The sequence below is a fragment of the Amblyomma maculatum genome, chromosome 1 (assembly GCF_055883805.1).
Source record: "Amblyomma maculatum isolate TAMU_Amacu chromosome 1, ASM5588380v1, whole genome shotgun sequence".
NCBI classification, from domain to species: Eukaryota; Metazoa; Arthropoda; class Arachnida; order Ixodida; family Ixodidae; genus Amblyomma; species Amblyomma maculatum.
This window is the reverse complement of record NC_139344.1, coordinates 154624539-154645768: the sequence shown is the minus strand read 5'-3', so window position 1 is coordinate 154645768 and position 21230 is coordinate 154624539. Positions and strand designations below refer to the sequence as shown.

The following is a 21230-nucleotide window of genomic DNA, read 5'->3' as shown; positions in this document are numbered from 1 at the left end:
ACTCGGCTGGGGATCCGAGGGATGGAGGTTTGACTCCCAGTGGAGACAAATATAAATATATATATATTTTTTATGAGGAGACCGCAGCTACGCCGTGCACATGAAGAGGCGTAGCTGTGGCCACCCGAGGTCTCGCTTTGGCTGTCGGAGTATTGCTTTTGCAGCAAAACAAGGCAAAACATCTGGTGGGAGTGAGCGGAAGCGGTGCGGCGCCGCTGAAATGATTGCTAGGCAACGGCTGTTCAAGGCCATTCGTGCCCATCGGCAACCAACTTACGCGACGGGGAGAAACCTGGCGTTATGTTGCTTTCGCAAGAAAAGTATCAAATGTAATTTTTAAGGCTATAATATGTGCATGTGGGAGCCACCCCCACTGGGAGCACAGGGTGGGAACACAGCATTACATGACATTACACTGAAGGCATTCTTTAAAGAGCACACTAAATCAGCTTCACACATTAGCAGATGGCATAAGTGGCGCTCAATGATGCTGAAAGTGGTCAGGGGCATCTGTGCTGTCACCTACTAGGGTAAATGGTTCCCTTTCGTGTGCTTAAAATGATGTATGAGAATTGCCTTTTCATGCAACGCTTTTTAAGTGGTCTACTCTGAACGACTGTATTAACCTGTTTCACATGCAAGTGAAAACGCTAGCGATTTATGCTGCGGCAATGCAAAAACTTGTTTTGAGCTGTCGCGACAGCTCGAGCGGCCAGAGCGATTCAGTTCAAACATGGCAAATTTTCGCTGTGTCGCTACCGCTTGCCACTGAGCTTGCTCAATCGCTTGCATGTGAACCAGCCTTTAGAGTGCAAATATAGAGCATGCAGTAGCATGTTTGACTACAAGAAACGCTTGTGCGATTCGGAAGAACACCCAGCAGGTAGAGAACCCTTTGGGAATATGTTTAGTTTCACAACACACATACATTTACCTCGATAGACTATACACCTGGCTGTCTCTGGCTCCAGTGTCCACAATTGCGTTACCTATGTCTGTAAACATGGTAATTTTGCAATGCTCCCCTCTGCAACTATGTGCAGTTCATTTACCATATTGTTTGAGGATGTCTTCAATGTAAACCTAACTACAGCAAACAATAGTATTTAAAAGAAGATGTAGCACATACAGCAGCATACCGGACTACACAAGAAATTTCTTGCGTGATTCGAATAAACACCCGCCAAATAGTTTGCCTGTTTAAAGTATGTGCACCAGTAGCACAATAAACATTTATCACAGCATTTTAGAAAGTGAGCTTTGACATTATGTAGCATACTTTGTCACATTCATCGTAAAAGCATTCACCAGCTGTTATGGTAGTCTCAATGGGTACTCTGTGAAATGAAAAAAATTTAGGCAAGTTTCGCTTGCACATGTTTTAATGGGTTGCACATTTGCACTGTACCCCAGGTGGGGATCAGTGCAATGTATTAAAGATTGCCTTCAAAATGATGCTGCATACTTTTGCATTCAGTTCTAGGATACATTGGGCTTTTTTTCATGAAGGGTTGACATCGCAGAGACGCACCGTGACATCGGATAACTGTTTAAACTTTTGCTTACATGTGTTCCTACGGGCTGTAACCCCAGTTTTTACCTTTAGCTGTCTCCGGCATCCGTAAGTGCCCCTGAGTTTGTAAGTATTGGTCAAAAGCTTCAAATTTTACAATGCACAAAACTAAAAACCAAAAGTCATTACACCCGCCCACATCATCATAGTTACACTCAGAGCAATATGTTTATATAAGGCTTTGTAATGCATACATAGCCTACAAACCTGAGTTCATCACGAAGACTCCGCAATGTGTTCAAACAACTTTCCACAGCTTGGCTGAAGTTGTTTCCTTTTAAAGGACATTTCTGCATCTTGGTGAGCAGTGCAACATCTACAATGCAATGCAAAAAAGAAAAGGAAGGAGTTTGAAGGCCACAGATTAAACAATTAGCAGTTTGCTCATAAAACAATGCAATTATTCGGCAACAAATCAGATGGGAATGGTTTCATATGTCTCAAAATGAAGCACTGTGATTGAGGCATGTGCACATGCACAAAACGGCTATAAGAGTAAAACCAACATGCAAATCTCATAATGCAGTGTGCAAAGTTTGACGAAAAGTACCCCTTCAATGTTACTTTTTAGTTCTTTGAAGTCTGTATTCATCAGAAACAAAATCCTTCTTAATATGCACAACTGTACATAGCCAAAATCCTTCAGCAAGCTTGCTGCATCTTTATATCAAGTCAATACCTTGTGGTGTGGGATGTTCAAGGTAAAGTAAGTAAACGTGCACGCATGTACGCACACGCGCCCACACACACACGCACGCGCACGCGCACGCACACACACACACACACACACACACACACACACACACACACACACATACACACACACACACACACACACACACACACACACACACACACACACACACACAGCACTGCAAGAACTCCTATTTCCTGCTGTTAAATATGCTTTGGTATAATGAAGAAATGTATCTGGAACATAAAAGAGCAGAGGATGACATGATTTAAAAAAAAAAAAAAACTGAATATGCACGACTGCAGACGAACTTAATACTAAATGTCTATGTCATATTCCCATGAATTTCTCTTTCTTTTTTTTGTAGAGGTTTGAAGTCTTAAAGCCACAGGTCAGATTTAAAGGAAGCCTTCATGGAAGGCTCTGCATTAATTTAGACTGCCGACAATATACAACAGCACATATGGGTGCTTTTTGCATTTTGACTCCGCCCAAACTGGGTATTTTAGCTGGGACTGAACTCTAGCCCTCCGACTCTGAAGCCAAATGCTTTAACCCCCCAGCCACTGAAGCGGGCTCATCCTCTCATTATAGGCGTTGACAACGCCATACTGTCAATATTAGAAATAAAACAAAGAAGACAGTTCAAAAACGCCTACAAAAAGTATACACCCCAGAAAAGTAATTATAAGCCATAAGGACTTACGTACAAAAACATTTTACAGCACAAATTTATTAGCATCTCCAAATTGTGCCAAAGAGGTGAGAGCACTGTATTGGCAATTTTTATGAAATCGACACATCACAACACCACCAGGGTGGTGTCATGAAATAGTCCGAGAAGGATCAGCAGCATGTGGAATCATTTGCGGCTCCTTTACAGGTGCTTTATCGGCAAAATCAGACGTTAACGAAAATATCAGCAATCTTCACACCCCTGGCGCCACATAGAGGTCTTGCAAGATAGATTCGTGCTGCGTGTTGCTGATGCTGCGTAGTCACCACTTTCGAATGTTCTCCAAGCAGTGTCATGGCAAAAAGAAAGCTCCACAGCCTTGCCATACGAATTTTGTACAACAAGATTTTAAAGCCGGAAGGCACCATTCCACTGTATACCTGCTGCCAACAGCCCGAAGAGCACGCAGCTTTGAGTGCAGAAACTGTACCTTGGCAAGGCAGTCACAATGTCGATAGTCATGTGTTTGTGGCATTTTCAGGTAGACAACCTCCTTCCTCCAGGAAATGACTCAGTGCCCCCATTATAGCTTTGTTTCCTTCACTTAATCATAGCTGGTTGATTTATTTGCAGCCTTGATGTACCCGTAACCCTCACAATATTTCACCCAAGCTGTGATTAAATGTACCAGCCTTGAATATATATTTTTCTTTCTCTGCATTTTATACTTTCACACTGGTGCTTGCTTGTTCTGGAGAATTGTGTTCCTTCTCGAGAATTTTGTGAATGGCGCACAAAATAATACATCGAAGTGAAAAGACCTCAGCTGCAAAAGACGAGCGCATTAGAGAAATTAGGAGCCAGCAAGCAAGAAAAAAAAATAATAAAGAGCAGTGAGGCAGCTCAAGTTAGCTCGACAGTAAAGCATATGTTTACATATTGGTGACCCTACTGGTGAATTGCACTTTACCTTTTCACGCCTAGAAATTGGATTACCTGCAAGTAAAAGCAGGATCATAAGCCCACACCTAACCACAGTACCTCTCAGGATGGGCCCCAAGTTCTTGTCTCAATATGCAGATGTGGCCCTCTGCAGAGCCAATGGAGTGAAGTTTTATAGCAGGCGCTGGATTTCACAGTCTGTGCTCGCGCTGAAGCGATACTGCATAAAAATAAAAGCAAGGAACGAGCACACTGGCCTAAGCACAGCTGTTGCATGCTAGGAGTTCTTCCGCACCTTAACGCTCCGGCAGCTCAAAGAAGTCTGCTCATGCATGTACATACAAGGACATTGCTTGCTCAACTCTAGTGATGGCCACATGTAAATAGTACTCAGGCTTGGCTTCCTGAATTGATACCCAAGCAGACCACAGTCAAAAGCAAAAGCACTGACAACCATTTCAGCCTTCAGCATCAAGCAATGGTTTTGAAAAAAAGTCTTATTTACTAGTAACAATGCAGCATTAAGCCAGAGATGTGCTCGCATTTTTTCTGACTTCCCGAAGTACAGACGCACTCAGTAGAAGCGACTGTGATGCGATCAGTGGTTCGTCATCAGTTCTTTGTTTTACATCGACTAATAAGTTTGCAGCTAAAACTAGGTGCTCACCTTCAATGAAACAGCACAATTCAATTGTGCAATCAAAGAAACTTGTTACTGCACCCAGGCTAGTTACAGGAAAAGTACTGAGTACTTGGCTCAACTGTGGCACTGACTATAGTTCATGAAAATTTCAAATAAATATATGCTCTTGCACAATGCCTCGGTCAAAAACAACTGAGTAAGAACTAAAACAGAGCCTGATTTTACCAAGTTCCCTGCAGCATAACTTTTAAAAGCTCAGAATAAAAACCTTACATAACACATTGCATGAGCGACTAAGGACTTCCTTTGCATAAAATTAGACAGCCTATTCAAAATCAGTTAAATAAAGGGGGTACTGCACCTAAAAAGACACTGACGAGAAGGAAACACAACAAGCGCAGATTTCGAAATTGACTATTTCAAAAACAATGCACTTTTTATAGCTTTAAGCTGTCATATCACACACTATGCGCAGTCCAAAAAACTTGCCTTCCTCCTGATACAATTTGATTGATGGGTCACTTATACAATATTTAAGCTTATTTCTTATACAGAATGCCTCAGCCAACTCACGTGCCATTCGGTTAAGACTCCTAAAAAATTTGGCATCTGCCAGCAAAGCAGGCAGGCTTATCATATGTAGCATACGGGCATGCGCCACAGTGGAGGAGTAAAACGAATCGGCACACAGAACTAATGCTCACCAAGGTTTTACACCTGTGACTACATTAACAAACATCATTCATTGGTCCAAGGCCCTCTTTCACCATCAGAGAGTGTTAGACATGAACCATGCACAGAGTGCACTGTCTCTCAATTTGCATATGCACTTCAGCAAAATGCATTTGGCAGCAGAGATTCAATGGGAATAGAGACCGAATTGTTTGTCTGAGCTGTATCTCTAGCGGCATCTCTATTTTGCAGAAAATGTTTAGAAATGTGCAACACTCTGTAAGCTTAATTGTCATCCAAGTACAGTAAAATCTAATTAAAATTTATCCCCTTAAGCAGTAGTTTCAGTTTAAGAGCAGCCAAGCCAAATCCCCAACTGGGCACCCACTGAACATAACGCATTTTGTATTCACATGAACCGTACCAGCTCACTGCATACATACTGATCAATTTCGTTGTGCATGTGTGCAGCGGAATCACAATAATTATGATGACCAGACACACGTATCGTGAATATTAGCCAAACATAGCTGAGTATGATGCTGTTGCTGATGCAGCATTCACTTTTATATCAAGGGATCACAGCGTACTGGATCAGGTCGTTAAACAGATACAAAAAGAGAAAAAGGAGAGAGGTACAGAGGATGAAAACGTTTTTGGGGCCTAGTTTACAATTGTTCTTGCTGTTGAGTCTGCCGCCAGACTTCCAGGCGATGTTTCATTGCCTCCACCACATTCGTCTTGGCCAAGTGCCTCAGTCCCACCCCCATTTCAAGTGCCTTCGTGGGAGTCACTGGTGTCCGTAAGGAATTTTGGGTGGCTGTGAAGACTGTGCTACTGGCATTGTCAGTGTTGTCACAGGCAAGGGCTGTAACTTGGGGTTATCGATGACCATATGCTGAAATGCTTCCTCCACTGCATCACATCTGAGCCACTACGTATCGAGTCCTTCTATGTAATTGGCTCGGAATGACCACGTCCGCAGCATGCCACTTGTTCCCTCGCACAGGAGTCCACTGCCTCTGAAGTTTTCGCATGTTTTTCTTCTTTATGTCTGTCTTGAAGCTGCAGTATAGCAGCAGTGTTGTCTTTGTCAGCGCTGCACAGCACCACCTGTTTTCCTCAGCTATTCTGATTTGCTTCATGTGGGCTAAGGAATGGCTCACGTGGAGCAAATTTTTATCCTTGATGATGCATCCTTGATCAGCTTTTCTATCCTTGATGATGCGCAGCATGGCACTGTCAAAAGCCAGTCGTGGTACCACCACCAGTTTCCACAGCGCTCTCATCACCTTGAACCTATTTAATGTCCAGACCATTCGGTAGACGTAATATAAGGCTGCTTCTTCACTGCATTCAGATATATCTGATCCTCACATGACTGGAGGTGGTTTCACTCCCTGGCTTGTCCACACCAAGGTAGGCAGGTGCACCTGTTGGTTAACTGTGTGGCTTAGCAGTGCAGCTGTATTAACCGTTCTGCATCGCTAGAGCTTCTCTTGTGACCCATCATGGTCAGCAACTCCTTGGGACTGAAATCCAGGCCTAAGCGGGGTCCCTCCTCAGAGCAACTCTGTAGGATCATCTGGAGTTCCTGTACGGTCTTGGTCATGATGACAATGCCATCTGCACAAAATAAAGCTGGGAGGTACCTTACCTGTGTGCCTGCTTATTCTGTATATGTCACACTAAAGCTCAGTTCACAATTTTATAATCTTCTTGCCATGCCTGCGACAAGCATTTTAAGGTGACAGGGGACGTACTTGCTAAGCCCACTGTTTACAGGCACAGGCTTTGACTTAGAATTGTCCCACTGTTTTACTGTTGTGCTGCACGAATTTCCAGTTGTTTGTATGATAAACCAACACTCCTCAGATTTGTCCAGAGAATGACATGTTCAACTGCATCATATGCTTGTGGTACATCCAGAAGACCAAGCATATTGGCTTGTTTTCTTTTGCATCCAGTGCCTGAGTGACAAAGATTATCACCTAGACTGCACCCCTTAATAAGCTGCTGCCGATGATGATATGAATCCAGTGCCTGCGAGAACATAGCACCCTTCCTACAATGGCATTGACAGATGCAAATTCCTTTGTATCGGTCATGCAAGTCTGTGTGTAGCAAGTTGAAGATTAGCTCCATGCCAAAGCTGAAGAAATAACACCATGTTCTCAGTGCAGAAAGAAGTTGGAGATTTTCATGCTACTGAGCATGGCATGAAGAAATCTGCATCGAGTTTGTTCGCTCAGATAATGCTCGGTTTTATCAGTTTTGCATGGTTTTTATGTAGTTCATCTTTTCACCATTATATAACTTCACAGTGTAGCCTAAAGTCAATTGTATTTACCTGATTACCAGTATTTACCTGATTAACACCTACAAATATTATGTGTAGTGCAGTCATACTCGATATAAGCCATCCAATGACATATGACTTGATGACATAGCGTACAGTTCAATTTTTAATCATGATTAATATATTATGGTACAGTAAAACCTCTTTGGTACTTTCCCGGTTCATACAATTTCCCATTTCATACGTTCAAACTTGCGGGCATGAAACATCTCCCACAGAGTTACACCATTTTTATTCCAGTTAATATGTTCCTGGATAACATGATTTCCTGGTTACTAAATTCGAAGTTTCGACAAATTGCGGTCGTATAATATGTTTTGTAATCAACCGGATATATGTTGACGTGCGCTTGTGACAAGAAAAACTGATCAGTTACACTCACCCACCACAGTTGCTTTCCTGCAGTGCCTAGGTGTAAAGGGGCAAAGCATCAAAGAAAGCCAATGATGTGAGGTGCCCGCTGCCGCGAAAACATAACTTCATGAGAAGAAACGCGGTGGCTCTTTTGCAGCGCCTTAAGGGCATAGGGGTCAACCATTTGCATGCATACAAGTGGGCCGGGTACGGGGGCCGCAGTATGAGCAAAAACACGGTGGCTGTAAGCCATCGTGGTCGCTTCTCCACATATCACTGGTGTAAAGTGGCAAAGCATCCGGAAACAACCAAATAAGCAATTTCGGCTCATCATTGCATTCTACAAAGTGGATTTGTTACTAAATCTCTTCTGCGCTTAGGGCAACGCAAATGCAGACTGAATTCTGCAAGAGCTAAAAAAGGAGCTGTGCATACTCAATGTCTATAAATGCTAATTTACATTCTTATGCAGTGAAAGTCTCAATTCTAAATGCCTTTGTACCTCATTTAGTAGTGAAAATTTTCAAAATCAGGCATTTCTAATGCTACGTTTTCCTGGGTGATACATTTTTTTCCTGCATTAAAAAAAAAAACAATGAGGTTCTACTGTACTTAATTAAGACCTGCAATTAAATTAGTCCAATGCAATTTTACTCAACGTAATCTATCTAATGATATATGACCTGATTATGTAGCATGAAGATCAATTCATCACAACTAACCAAAAATAATTAAGATATGAAATTAGTTTAGTACAACTGTATTTGGCATAAGCTATCCAATAATATGTGACTTCATGACATAGTGCAAAATTCAATTTAGTCATAATGAACTAATCAACAATAATAAGATATACAATTAGTTTGTTCAGTTTTACCCAAGATAATCTACGCATAAAGTTCAACTTAATGATGATTAACCAATTAATGTAGTGGACACCCAAAATTGCTAAACTGCAATTTTATTCGACATAAGTTATCCAACGATATAGCACTTGTGGATATTATACTGAACTTAAGCTGCACAGCCACTGCAGACGCATTCTGTACACACATTGCGTTCACACATTTCGTACATGCATGAGCCAAATAATGCTGCGCATTAGTAAAAATAAACTGTACGAAGCTGGCACTCTCTTGTTTCCCAGGTTATCCTTAGCTCCTTTTTGTGTACATCAAAGTACACAGCAATATTTTGGTACCTTAGACAACGATAAATGCCAACTTTCGCACCACTAATCCGGTACTACCATAAACTGCGGCATACAGAAAGAATTCCCCAACATGGCAGAAACACGCGTGGTCAGTGCAAGGGGACGCCACTTTCTGCATAAGGTCGATAGCTTCGAAAATCTGAGTAGTTTTTCTCTAAGCATGGTCCAGATTAGTGGATATTCACCAGTGCCAGACGTAGGCTTTTGTTGCATACTGAGGGGTGGAATCCAGTTCTAGTTCCAGTTTTAAATCAGCTCTGCTGCTGTAACACACCCTGATGTCACATCCACATGTTATGTCAAATGAAAAATGTTCACCTCTTCTAAATGTCATGAAGCATGGAAATCAGGAGTATAATATCACAAAAACGTCTGCGACTATCTGTTTGCGACCCGTGTGCGACCCGAAACACACATGCAAGCAACTGCAACAGCAAACATGAAATGCAATGCACCACAGCAACTTTGGCTTCAATCAGTCAATGATGGTGATGCTAGCGATTACAATGCAGCTGCAGATTCCGCAATGCTGAATTCAATAACTAATCTTGCATGGGCAGAGGCAACTTATCAGAAGATACAGGGCACTGGTCATACAACTGGAAAGTTCAGTAAAAAGTCTGGAGTCTCCAGAGCAAATAGGGAGGGTTGGCAGGTATGCATTAGCTATGTTTTGTAAATTTCAAACTTCACTATTCATTCCTGAACTATCCAAATATTTTATTCAATTTGCTTAAACGTTTTATTAGTGTTTATATTTACCCCACAGCCAAACATTTGATCTCGGTACACCTGTAATGCTTATTTGAAGGAACCATAAGAAATGAAACAAAATGAATAAATTCAAGCACTATAAAAAGTAGAATGCTTACCACCCGTGTCAGCATGTTGATGGCATAACCTTTCATTAGAAGAAAATGCAGCATCCAAGAGCTGTACCAAAAGTGCACCCTCCGTCCTCAAAGAACTAGGGTCACGCTGCTGCTGTTCAACTAATCTCCTCAAACGCCCTAGTGGGAAAACAACAGCAGAAGCATTAAAGATCCACAAGCCTAAACATCATATGCTCAGCCTGAAAGTCTTCCAATTACACAACCTCCAAACACTCAAGACTTCCAATCACACCCTGTGCAAACACTGCTACCGGGCACACTGATCTTCCAGAGGCATCAATGAAGGAAAGCAAAGGGGAAGAAAAGTGAGGATACTTGTGCGTCCCCTGTAAGGTTATGATGTGGTAGTGTTCATGATTATTGTCTGCAGCTACTCTTGTAAATCGTTGTTTGTGTATATGCACTTTGCGACTCGCTTAATCACTCAATTTGAGTTTTTGCTATCTCACACATACTCCTTAGCACATGGTCATAAGCTGCCCCATTATGTGAAAAACCACCGGACAAGGATCTAAAGGCCTGCTAACCAAGCCGTATAAATGTGCCTGCATGGTCTTGGAGTGGCTTGTCCCACACAAGATCCAAGAGTCCCGATACGCTCAGTTCTCATCTCATCCTCCTACCTAAAAAAAAACAAGCCTGACTTGGCAGCTTCTGCCATGTCATGTACAGTAAACTCGCGATAATTCGAACTCTTATAATTCGTACTTTCGGTTAATTCAAAGAAAAATAAATTTTTTTGGTTGGTTCGTCATGTTTTCAATGTATTTCAACACCGCTTAATTCAAACACCACAATTTGGTTAATTCCTACTTTTTGCTTGTCCATACCGGAAAAGTATCGGCTATCGTTTCCGCCACTGGCAAAAAATCTGAATTCTTATAACACTACAACAGTGGAAAATGTGAAAATAAGCACACTATGACTTAAAAAAGAAAAGAAAGTGAAGAAGAGCCTAACAAACAAACGGTCGAAACAAAACAAAAGCCTCCCGAAGGGCGCTGCTCAACTTATTGAGGCTTGCTAGCCAGTTCAATGGAGAAAATTCGAAATTAAAACAACACTTAACCCCCAAAACTTGTGGAAAAGACGACTGTCCCTGCCCTTGTCAAAACTCTCAAAACTGCGAAAGAAAAAAAGTATGCCAAACTGATGCGAGTAGCGTCGGCCGACTGCGAATCACGTGACCGCTCGTGCTTTTCTTTCCCTGGTCGGATGCCCACGTCGGTAGCACCATGTCTCCGCGAAGGAAATATCAGACGCTCTCTGTGAAAGAAAAATTGGCAGCCATAGAAGAAGTTGAGGCTGGAACAAAGAAGACTGCTGTGGTATTGAAGTATGGGATAACGAAAAGTATGCTGACGATTATTGTGAAAGCGAAAGACAAGCTGCAAAACAACGAAAGTCGTTTTGCTCCTGACTGAAAAAGGCTTAATTAAGGAGGCAGCGCACCTGGAGCTTAAGAAAGCGGTTCTTCTTTGGCTTAAGTGCGCTTGGAGCTCCAATCTGCCAGTAAGTGGACCGATATTGCGAGAGAGGGCCGAAGAACTGTCTGTGCGCTTTGGAATTGACGATTTCAAGTGTAGTGATGGATGGGTGTCGCGATTCAAGGAACGAAATGGCCTCACTTTCAAAATTGTAAGTAGAGAAGCGGCAGCGGTGAATGAGGCGGCTACTACCGACTGGCAGCAGACGCATCTTCAGAGCCTACTGCTTGAATACTCCTCGGCTGATATTTATAATGCTGATGAAATGGGACTATTCTTCAAGTGCCTGCCTCAGCAAACATTGTGTCGCAAGGGGGAATGTTGTACCGGCGGTAATCTGAGCAAGGAGCGACTCACAGTCATGGTTTGTGCCAATATGAATGGTAGCCACAAGCCTGAACTTTTCGTTGTGGGCAAATCAAAGCATCCGGGGTGCTTTAAAGGCGTCCGAACTCTACCTGTTTCATATGCAGCAAATTCACGTGCGTGGATGACGTAATCTTTGTTTGAAGAGTGGCTACAGAAACTTGACGTGGTGTTCAAGCGCGATAAAAAAAAAGTGCTGATGATTGTTGACAACTGTCCCGCTCATGGTGATGTGGAGGGCATGGAGGCAATTCGTCTTGAATTGCCACACAACTGCTGTTCTCGAGCCCCTGGAACAGGAGGTGAACAAATGTCTGAAGACAAACTACAAGAAGCTACTCCTTAAGAGGATGCTAATATGCATGAACAACTCCATGTCCTACAGTGTAACATTGCTGTCGTCACTGGGAATGCCAGCTGACGCATGGAGTGCAGTAACGCCAGCAACGATATGGAACTGCTTCCAGCATGCCTTCTGCATACCAGGCCACAGCAGTGATACTTTGCTTGACTGCACTCAAAATGAAAATGAAGACTGCCTCCAAATGGAAAGCGATGATGCAGGGCTAGTGCTTTCTGCCTTCCAAGCACACAGCACAGCTGCTGACCTCAGTGAATTTGCAGCTGCTGACGATAACCTATGCTTGTGCAGGGAAGACACTCTGGACGACTTGGTAGCCGAGGTGCTGCCAGCACAGTACAGCAGCGAAAGTGAAGAGGACGAATCAGAAAAGCAGTCCTCTGTGATAAGCAGCACAAGCCTTCAACTACCTTGCTGGGGTCCGGAAATTTCTGACTACAGCAGAAAATTCTGAAAAAGAACTGGCTGCTCTTACTGGAATAGAGAACTTTGTTCTGAATGCACATGTAAAGAAGAAGCAATCAACAATTCATGATTTCTTCAAACAGTCTAGTCAGCTATAGCTTTCCAATAAACTTGTTCTGGATCCTTCACCTCTGCTGTTTTTATTGTGTAATAAAAGAGTAGAAGTGCTTAAAATGTGATTTAAGTGGATACTTAATTATAATGTGCACTGTAATCTTGCTCAGAGCCATATATGCGAGAACTTCCGATAATTCAAATTTCTGATAATTCAAACAAAATCCTGGGGTCCCTTCGAGTTTGAATTAATGAGAGTCTACTGTAGTAGTCTTATGACATCACACAACATGCAACCAATCAGCGTCCTATGATTCGTTCCTCACAATGATAACAATGCCAGATTTTCTGCAGAATAAGGCCTTTAACGCTGTCATGTTCGAGATTCACACATTAGACATAAGAGGAAATTCAAGAATATTGAAGAACTTTCAAGGCCATTCTAGTCAAAGGATGCAGAATAAAAGTTGAGGGGGAGCATCAGTCTGCTAGCCAACATTTCAACAAGTACACTTCTCTTGGTCTGGGCAGCAGGGTAATCACTGGTAAGTTTTACATAGGCTTTTGCTTCCAAAGATATTAGTTACATGCAGTTTTTTTTGGCGCATAAGCAACTGGTGGCTAACATACGCCAAACAAAACCTCCCAACCAGCATGCAGTAGAAGCCCTCACCTCCCAGACGATACCCTTGAATGGAAGCGCGTGAAAACGTGTAGGCATACCTAGATAAAAAGGAGACATGGTGGAAGGAGGTGGGAAGAGTCAGAGAAGGTAACGGCAAATCTTTAACCTTCTTCTCACCCAATTTCGTCTTGCACGAGCAGTCGATAGAAAAGGGGGTAGGAAATATCGCCCTTTTCTCCTTTCTTCAAAACCAAAGAAGAAAAGCAGGGGAGGGGAGGGGAAAGGAGGTGAGTATGGTGAAGAATAGTGAACGGAAAAATGTTGCCTTGAAGATGGCTTTGTCTATGCTGGAAACCTGTGGTCTCCTGACCTGAAAACAATACTGACACCAATGCCAAAATTTTAATCGGGCATATATTCATATACATGGGGGAAAACTCTCCTTGTGCTTCTAGCCAGGTATGATCCAGCACTTGACCAACACAGAGCGAGAACCTTGCCTAATGCTTCGGAAAACTCAGCTGTCACGTCAACGATACATGCACTATATTCAACTCATAGCTTCAGCATAAAGCATAAAACTGTCCTGTGACTATAAGGGCACGTTATTAGCAGGTAGTGTTGCCTTAAGGGTGCTAGATGTAAGTGCATGAAATCATAGATGGCAATGCCTAATGCAAGGATACGAAGAGAAAAGACAAAGTATTATCACTGCTCCATCTCCATGCTCAATACATTTAAATGCTGACACCAGCGTTTGATGATGCAGAGTGCCATTTTTTACTCCCTTCATTAATGAGAGTGTTGTTTAGTTGCACTGGCCAACTTCGCAATAAATACTGTAAAACATACATAAATTACTCGGACGGCTATCTGGGTGAGTGCAACCCAATGCATATGTAAAGTAGTCTGAGAGACAGTTCTATAGCTGATTCTCAAACTGCTGCTGGGTCAACACATAGACGTATGACAATGATGCAGGGAAATGTATAATATGAATGGAAAAATTTTTCCACCACAACAAGGGAAGTGCAGCCAGCCCATTTATACTGATAAACAGAGTAGTGCTGGCATCATATCAAGAGAAAGCATCGTGAAAATAATATAGAGGTCAGAGAAAATTGCAAATGAGAGCAGTGATGTCTCTACTGTCTTCTGTCCTACTTTTATGGCTTTTCCTTCAGTGCCAACAAGTCCAACCAAATTGCAGTACTCACATTTGGACCTCAAAACTGCGTTCAAATTTGATGAGAATTCATTTGTTTCCTTAAGGAGCTTTCAACTGCTGGGAAAAAAATACATCATATATTCTGGACAATAGTCACAGGCCTTGTAAACAGCAACTTGTTTGCAATAGCTCACATATAAGTCACACCTCTGCATAAGGCATGCTGAGGAGATATTGTCAGAGCTTAACGAAAATACTACATGCTTGTTGCAGCTAACGTGCACAGATTATTCTCTAGTTTGGACCTCATCAACCGGAGTGTTTTATACCAGCCTGTTAATGTTTGAGGCGAAAGACTCACTACGCCATGTATCAGCCAAGGTTGACCCGGCAGGCCGCTTGAAATTTAACGAGCCAGAAGTCATAGTCTTGCCATATAGTAGATGCTTGTTAATTCGAACTTCATAGGACCAGAAAAAAAGTTCAAAATATGTGAAGTTTGAATTACCAAATGACCTTTAAAAGATTGACAAAAACCTCTTGCATTACTGTACACTTAACCCTTTGACTGTTTTTGCTGTACGGGTACTGAGGCCACATTCCATCCTGCGGCGTTTTTGCTATATAGGTACTGCGCTAAACGCATAGCGTTTAAAAAAATTCGACACTGGGGGGGTGAAGTTTTTTCAAAATATTTGACATTCAAAGGGTTAAGTGGCAAAAATTTGGGCAACTGTCACCTGCTTTTTAGAGAGAATAGTGCGACTAATTATTTTTCACATTCCCATCAATGCTTTATCACGTGTGAACTCTAGAGCATCAAAGCAGAACTGATTGAAAATGGTGTGGGCTTCCCCAGCATCCTTCACAGTGCAACACCATAATGGCGACACCCCCTTCACAAGCAGCCTGTGTTGCAATGAAGCTTCATCGCATGACACGCCGATCAGAACTTGACGAGCGCACATTTTTGGAGCAGTGAAAGAACCGCGTGGATGGAAGCTCGGAAAAAATTCAGTACCGCAATAGAGCGTCCAAAACGCCGCGCAACTGTGATCAGTTAGCTGGTTGATGCACAGCCAATACAGTCGTCGTTTACTGCCTTGAATGGGGGCATTGATAATAAACATTTTTCACCACCACCACTGCCGTTGTTGCGGGCTGGTGAGAACTAGAGTTACTGTATATGCCGCTAGCGCAAACCTCCTAAAACCGAAACTAAGTAGTCTGCTGCCTATTATCTGAGACAAGGTCGTTTAGTCATACACGTTAGAGGTGCGTGATCAACTCCACAACAAGAATTTCAGGTTTGAAGAGTGCTAGTATGAATTTTGCCTTTAATGCCAATTGTACTTGGACTCGGCCTAACTGGTGCGAGATTTATAGCACCCCTGCGACGACAGAACCTTCAAGCATTGGCTGTCACCACGTCATCAGTAAGACTTATCTGTATTTCCGAATTAACGGTGGTTGAATTAATGAATATTTTGTTACAAGTCTTGGACATTATATATGGAACAGAGAGCAGGCAGCCGTTGTGCCACCAACCCCTACCCTACGCTGCCACTGGCTGCCACGCCGGTCATGGCAACGGTTTGGCTTTACCCATTCTTCCATGTTTTCAGCAGGTTTTATCTTCTCTCCCTATTTTGGAAATGCGCAACTTCGTAATTGTGCTGCCCTATCGCAGGGGTGTTTCAGTGGCTATGTGCTGAGCACCAGGCGTTCACGGACATGTCAATGCGCAGTTTGAATTATTTGTGGTAGAACCGACTTGTGTTTCAATTAACGAACTTTTTATACATAGACTTCTATGGAGTATGCCAGACTGAAAAGTGGAGTTCGAATCATCCAAAATTTCGAATTATCGATGTTCAAATTAGCGAGCTTTCACTTTATAGCTTAAAAATAATACCACTTATGATGTACCACCATTTAACTTTACTGCAGATACAGCATCACGTGTTTCCTCTTGTAGTTGGCGGTGTCCTCGACTCCAGTCTCAGCAATTATATGCCGCAAAACCATGTCTGCCCATGTTTAAACCTAAGCCTAGTCAAAGCAAAACCAAACAAAACTATGCTTCTGCTTCATCTAACTAGGTTTAGCAAAGTTAAACCTGAGCTTTTTTCACTCATGTCGAACTGCACCGTAGCTCCCTCAAGTTTGCAGAAAGCATCATGATGACCAAGAACATGCACAATGAACACAAAGGCAAACAGATTTGATGCCGAAACTGAAACTAAAAAGATGATAGACTGGATACAGCAAAGTCAGTCCAGCTATGGTGTGAATATGTGATTTTGGTTATAAAATTTTGAAAACATGATTTTTTTTTTCCTCTTTTACAGATCGGTATTTTTTAAACCACAGTTACTAGGCATGACAAAAGATGATGCATGGCAGCGTAGGACATTTTGCTGCATGTAAGTAACACCATTGTGACAACAAAAATTCGGAAAAAAAAATGGTGATCTCATAAACCCAAAAATAAGGCAATTGATAAAAGTCTGTGAGCTCCCCTTTAACACTTTACTGTCTACACCTATTCCCACTGATAGCCCTTCATGATTTGAAGTTTCCCACTTTCGAAGCGCTCCTTGACAAGTGGCGTTATCCAGTGGGAAATAGAGGAACCCTTCCTTCAGTTTTGCTTTTGGTTTTATTTTTTCCACCGTGCCGTGCCCGTCCAGATGGTCTCCAGAGTCAGGTGATCGGCGCTCCTTGTTTACATCATGGCGTCGACATCGCGTGCTCCTGCTGTGCAGAAACAGTGCGTTTCCACAGAAGTTAACACACTGGAAAGCTTGTTTTTGGATGCGAACAGAAGCAGTGATGACTTGGAAGACGAATTCAACTCTTCAGACTTTAGCACTGACAGTGAAACTGCGTCAAACTGACCCGGAATAATGACAGCCATGTCCCGATAAGTTTCACTTTCACCCCCCAAAAACTTCTGTTTTTGCTGAGCGCTGATCGGAGGAGATCACTGTTCTGAAGGTCATAACTCTTAACTGCAGGGTGACGTCTTTTGGGCAGTATTACTTGCCGCTGGTAGTGCAGGGAGTCGTGTTTTCCGCTAGAGAACAGCCAGGGGTCGACCTCGGCATAGTCAACCTCAACTACTGTTTTCTTTCCTAACTCAGCGAATACTGTACACAGAAAGCTAGAATTTGCTGCAATGTTGCATTGGTCCCTGTTGTAAAAATTTGAAAAATTTTTATTTTTTATTTATGTCAAGAAACTTTATACTTTTGTGTGTTTATTTTTTGAACTACAATTTTTTGCTGATAGTTAATTTTTCATCACTTACTCAATAAATATGTTGATTGTCACTAATACCGTTGTGAAGAGGAATTCCTCCTCTACAATTTGATACTAGACATTCTTGTACCAAGCAAGTTTTGTTAAAGACAAAAAAATATTAATGACACCAACCAAAAACCACCCCTTTTCCCACGAACAGGAAAATGTTAAAGGGGCACTGAGTATAGCACCATCCAGTTTTTTTCTTAGTAAAAATCAATAGTGTGGCTCTTCATGGCTACGCTGATGTTCGTTTGGCCGCAAGAAATATGTTTGATGCTGAGAATATTGGATTAAAAAAAGAAAATTTTGTTCCTCCACCACTCAATTAATAGTACTTACGATACCAATACTGAAAAGGACCCCCTAATCACCGTTTGCAAGTGAATGGTAGTGTACCCTAGCCACAGATCTGCACAAAAAAAGAAGTGTTTACATGTCATTCACACTGTTGTTCATGTGTAAAAATGGCACAGTGATGGCGATCTATATTCAGCTTATTAGTATTTACTGTCCAGCCCACTTACAACGGCTGCAGTTATAACAAATGCTCACTTATTACGAACAAAAGTGAAACTACTGTCAGACTATACACTAGAGCTATGGCACAATGTCTCAGGTAAAACGGACAACCGTGTCCGCGATGCTCGGTTATAATGAATGACAAAACGTCATAAACTCTCCCCCAACTTCAGATCAAAGAGCAAGGCCAGCTCCCATGATACCCTCATCTCAACCTCCCTGAAATAAAAGCAATAAAATACGGATTGAATTGGCATTTAATCACTGGTCAAGCATGCACTGACAGGCTATAAGGGGAACCGGTGCGTGCTGTATGCTAACTGGGCAAAGAGTCTAGAATGTGGTAAACATAAAACAGAGGCAGCATTGAAAAAAAAAAAATTATTGCACACTGCCAGTGATCAACTAAAAAAAGCAATTTCAGAAATTTGAATAGCAGTCCTGAGGTATGCCTTGCTGGTCAACTTGTTCATGAGGCTTGTGCCACCTGTAGATCGGATCACTGCCAGTAGCACTGCTGCTATGCATAGTCTGCGTCACATTTGTTTGCTTTGGTTTGTAGGGTTTAACACCCTAAAGCTACTCAGGCTATGAGACACACCGTAGTGGAGGGCTCTGGAAATTTCGACAACCTGGGGTTCTTTAACAAGCACTGACATCGCACAGCACACGGATGCCACTCCATTACAGCTCCATCAAAACAAAGCCGCCGGTCGTTGGAATCGAACCCAGGTACTCCAGCATAGTAGTCGGGCATCTTAACCACTGCACTATCACGACGAAGCGCGTGACGTTTGTGTCGAGCAGGTTGACATTAGCAGATGGTCTTCTGACAAAGTGGCAGTTCCTATCTGGTTTTTAGGCCTTAAATGAATAAATTCTGCACAAAATGTTGCATCAAGATAGTACAGCTGCAGAGAGGTGTACCTTAATTATTAATCCAATACTCTTCTGGAGTGGTTAACACAAGGCTGACCATGCTGAGCATTCTGCATGTATTTGCTGTAGCTTTGTAGCTCAACCCTTACATTTTGTTCGAGTTTTGAAGACAAGCTTCTAAGCTCTCCATCATTTTCCCTGAATGCCTCAAAGCTAATCGCATCCTTAAAGCGACTCATTCGCAGAGACTAAGCTTGAGAGCTTAAATGCAGCTTATGGGATCTGCTCTAAATAAAGGAACAAATGTGCACAATGCACCTTTCAAATAAGTAAATGGCACTTTTGTCTGACAATGTCCTTTTGTCTGTAATAGACTAATAGACAAGTGCACATATTACAGAATTCGGATACAACGAACACCAATCTATGTGACAGTCCGGTTCATTATAAGTGGGCTCCACTGTATTCCTGCACTTAACACTTCTGTGACAGAATTAGGTCATGCAGATTCTTTGAGGTCCTATTTTTTTCCACCACAGTAATGACAACAAACCACAAGTAAATTTAAAAATGTAAAGAAATCTTTCTACACCAACAGGAAATGAGTGATGCCACTTATTAAAATATCTACAGGTTTTTGCACTATTTAATAAAGAAACTTTACATGTTCATGCCAACTTGTGTAATTTGAAAAGGTCACTACAAGCATTTTTAGATTTGTACCATATGATACATTAATCTTTAATGGACTTTCTCTTTTCCTTCTTTTTTTTAACCAAAATTGAGTCAAAACGGTCTTTAAATACCAATACCACTATTATCAGGTGAACAAAAATTTGTGCTGGAGGAGTCCTACCTGCTGCATACTGGACACAGAGTGAGATTTCTAAAACAGAGATTTGACTCGTCAGCAGCCAAGTCTACTAGAAAGTAAATGATCTTGATCTAACAGCGCAAGCTATCTTTTAATACAATTGCATCAAGTTTGAAAAAGAATGTATTTCACGTTTGCTTTGTTGAGTGTAATATTTTTCTGCAATCTTTCTTGGAACACATGGCAAATACTAACACTTGCTTTACAAAGTATGCTTGGCAACTCTGTGCCTGCAATGCTACTTCACCACCTCTATTGTATGTCGTGATGCTCATGCTTCTGCATAAACTGCTCCCCAGCTTGCATTCAGATTTCCTCCAGACATAGCATTTAGTGGTCAGCCTAGTTCAATATACTTACACGTGAACGAATCATATTTTTCTCTTCTATCCAAAATAAAAGCAGTGTGACAAGAATGTGGCAGTGCCGAACAAACACCATAAATTTGAAGATTAGATAGTAGCGCTATTTGTTACCAGGAAGGCATACTGAACATCAGGAGGCGACACAAAGACATTGACAGGAGCTTCCATCATTATTCTAGCTTTTGTAATCCCACAGACTATTTCTTATAGGCCAATTATATTCCTGTCAGATTTCATTCAAACATAACCCTGCGTATATGCTATACCAGCACTTTACCTCTGCTATCCAGACAACTTATTTCTGTGCTGACATCCCAAATACCTCTTTCAAAGAGTAAGCATGCACTAAACTTGAACACACTTAAGTTGGATCAAAACTTAAGTTCCGCAGCTCAATCTTGTTTAGGACAGCCCCAGCTATCACCAAATAAGGGCAATACTAAGCTCTGCAATCCATTTACAATTCAATGCACAAAACTCCTACCTACTTGGTGTGCTAACTTGTCACAGCAGCTTTCTCGACAGTGAAAGTGAGCAAGCAAATGTAACAATGCATGACGAACAACTTCATAATTTCCTTACGTGCTCTTTGCAACCAGTTAAAAAAAAAAAAAGGAAACAAAGTTTAACTTGGTGACCCTGCCCTCCCCCATGAAGTCACTGTCATGCACTCATCTGCATTTCTTGATGCTATGGCCACTCATGTCCAAAGGCCTACAGTGCTTTCTTTGCCAACTAT

The 21230-nt window shown here is 42.0% G+C and overlaps 1 protein-coding gene across 1 annotated transcript in view; it reads right to left on the bottom strand.

The window, feature by feature from the left end:
- The window catches only part of LOC146204677 (uncharacterized), a 66138-nt gene that overhangs the window by 19956 nt on the left and 24952 nt on the right, over positions 1-21230 (bottom strand). The window contains exons 4-5 of the mRNA XM_084589387.1: positions 9999-10136; positions 1781-1889 (exon numbers count right to left, since the gene is read on the bottom strand). Coding sequence (XP_084445513.1) covers positions 1781-1889; positions 9999-10136 — 247 coding nt within the window. The remainder of the gene's footprint in view (positions 1-1780; positions 1890-9998; positions 10137-21230) is intronic.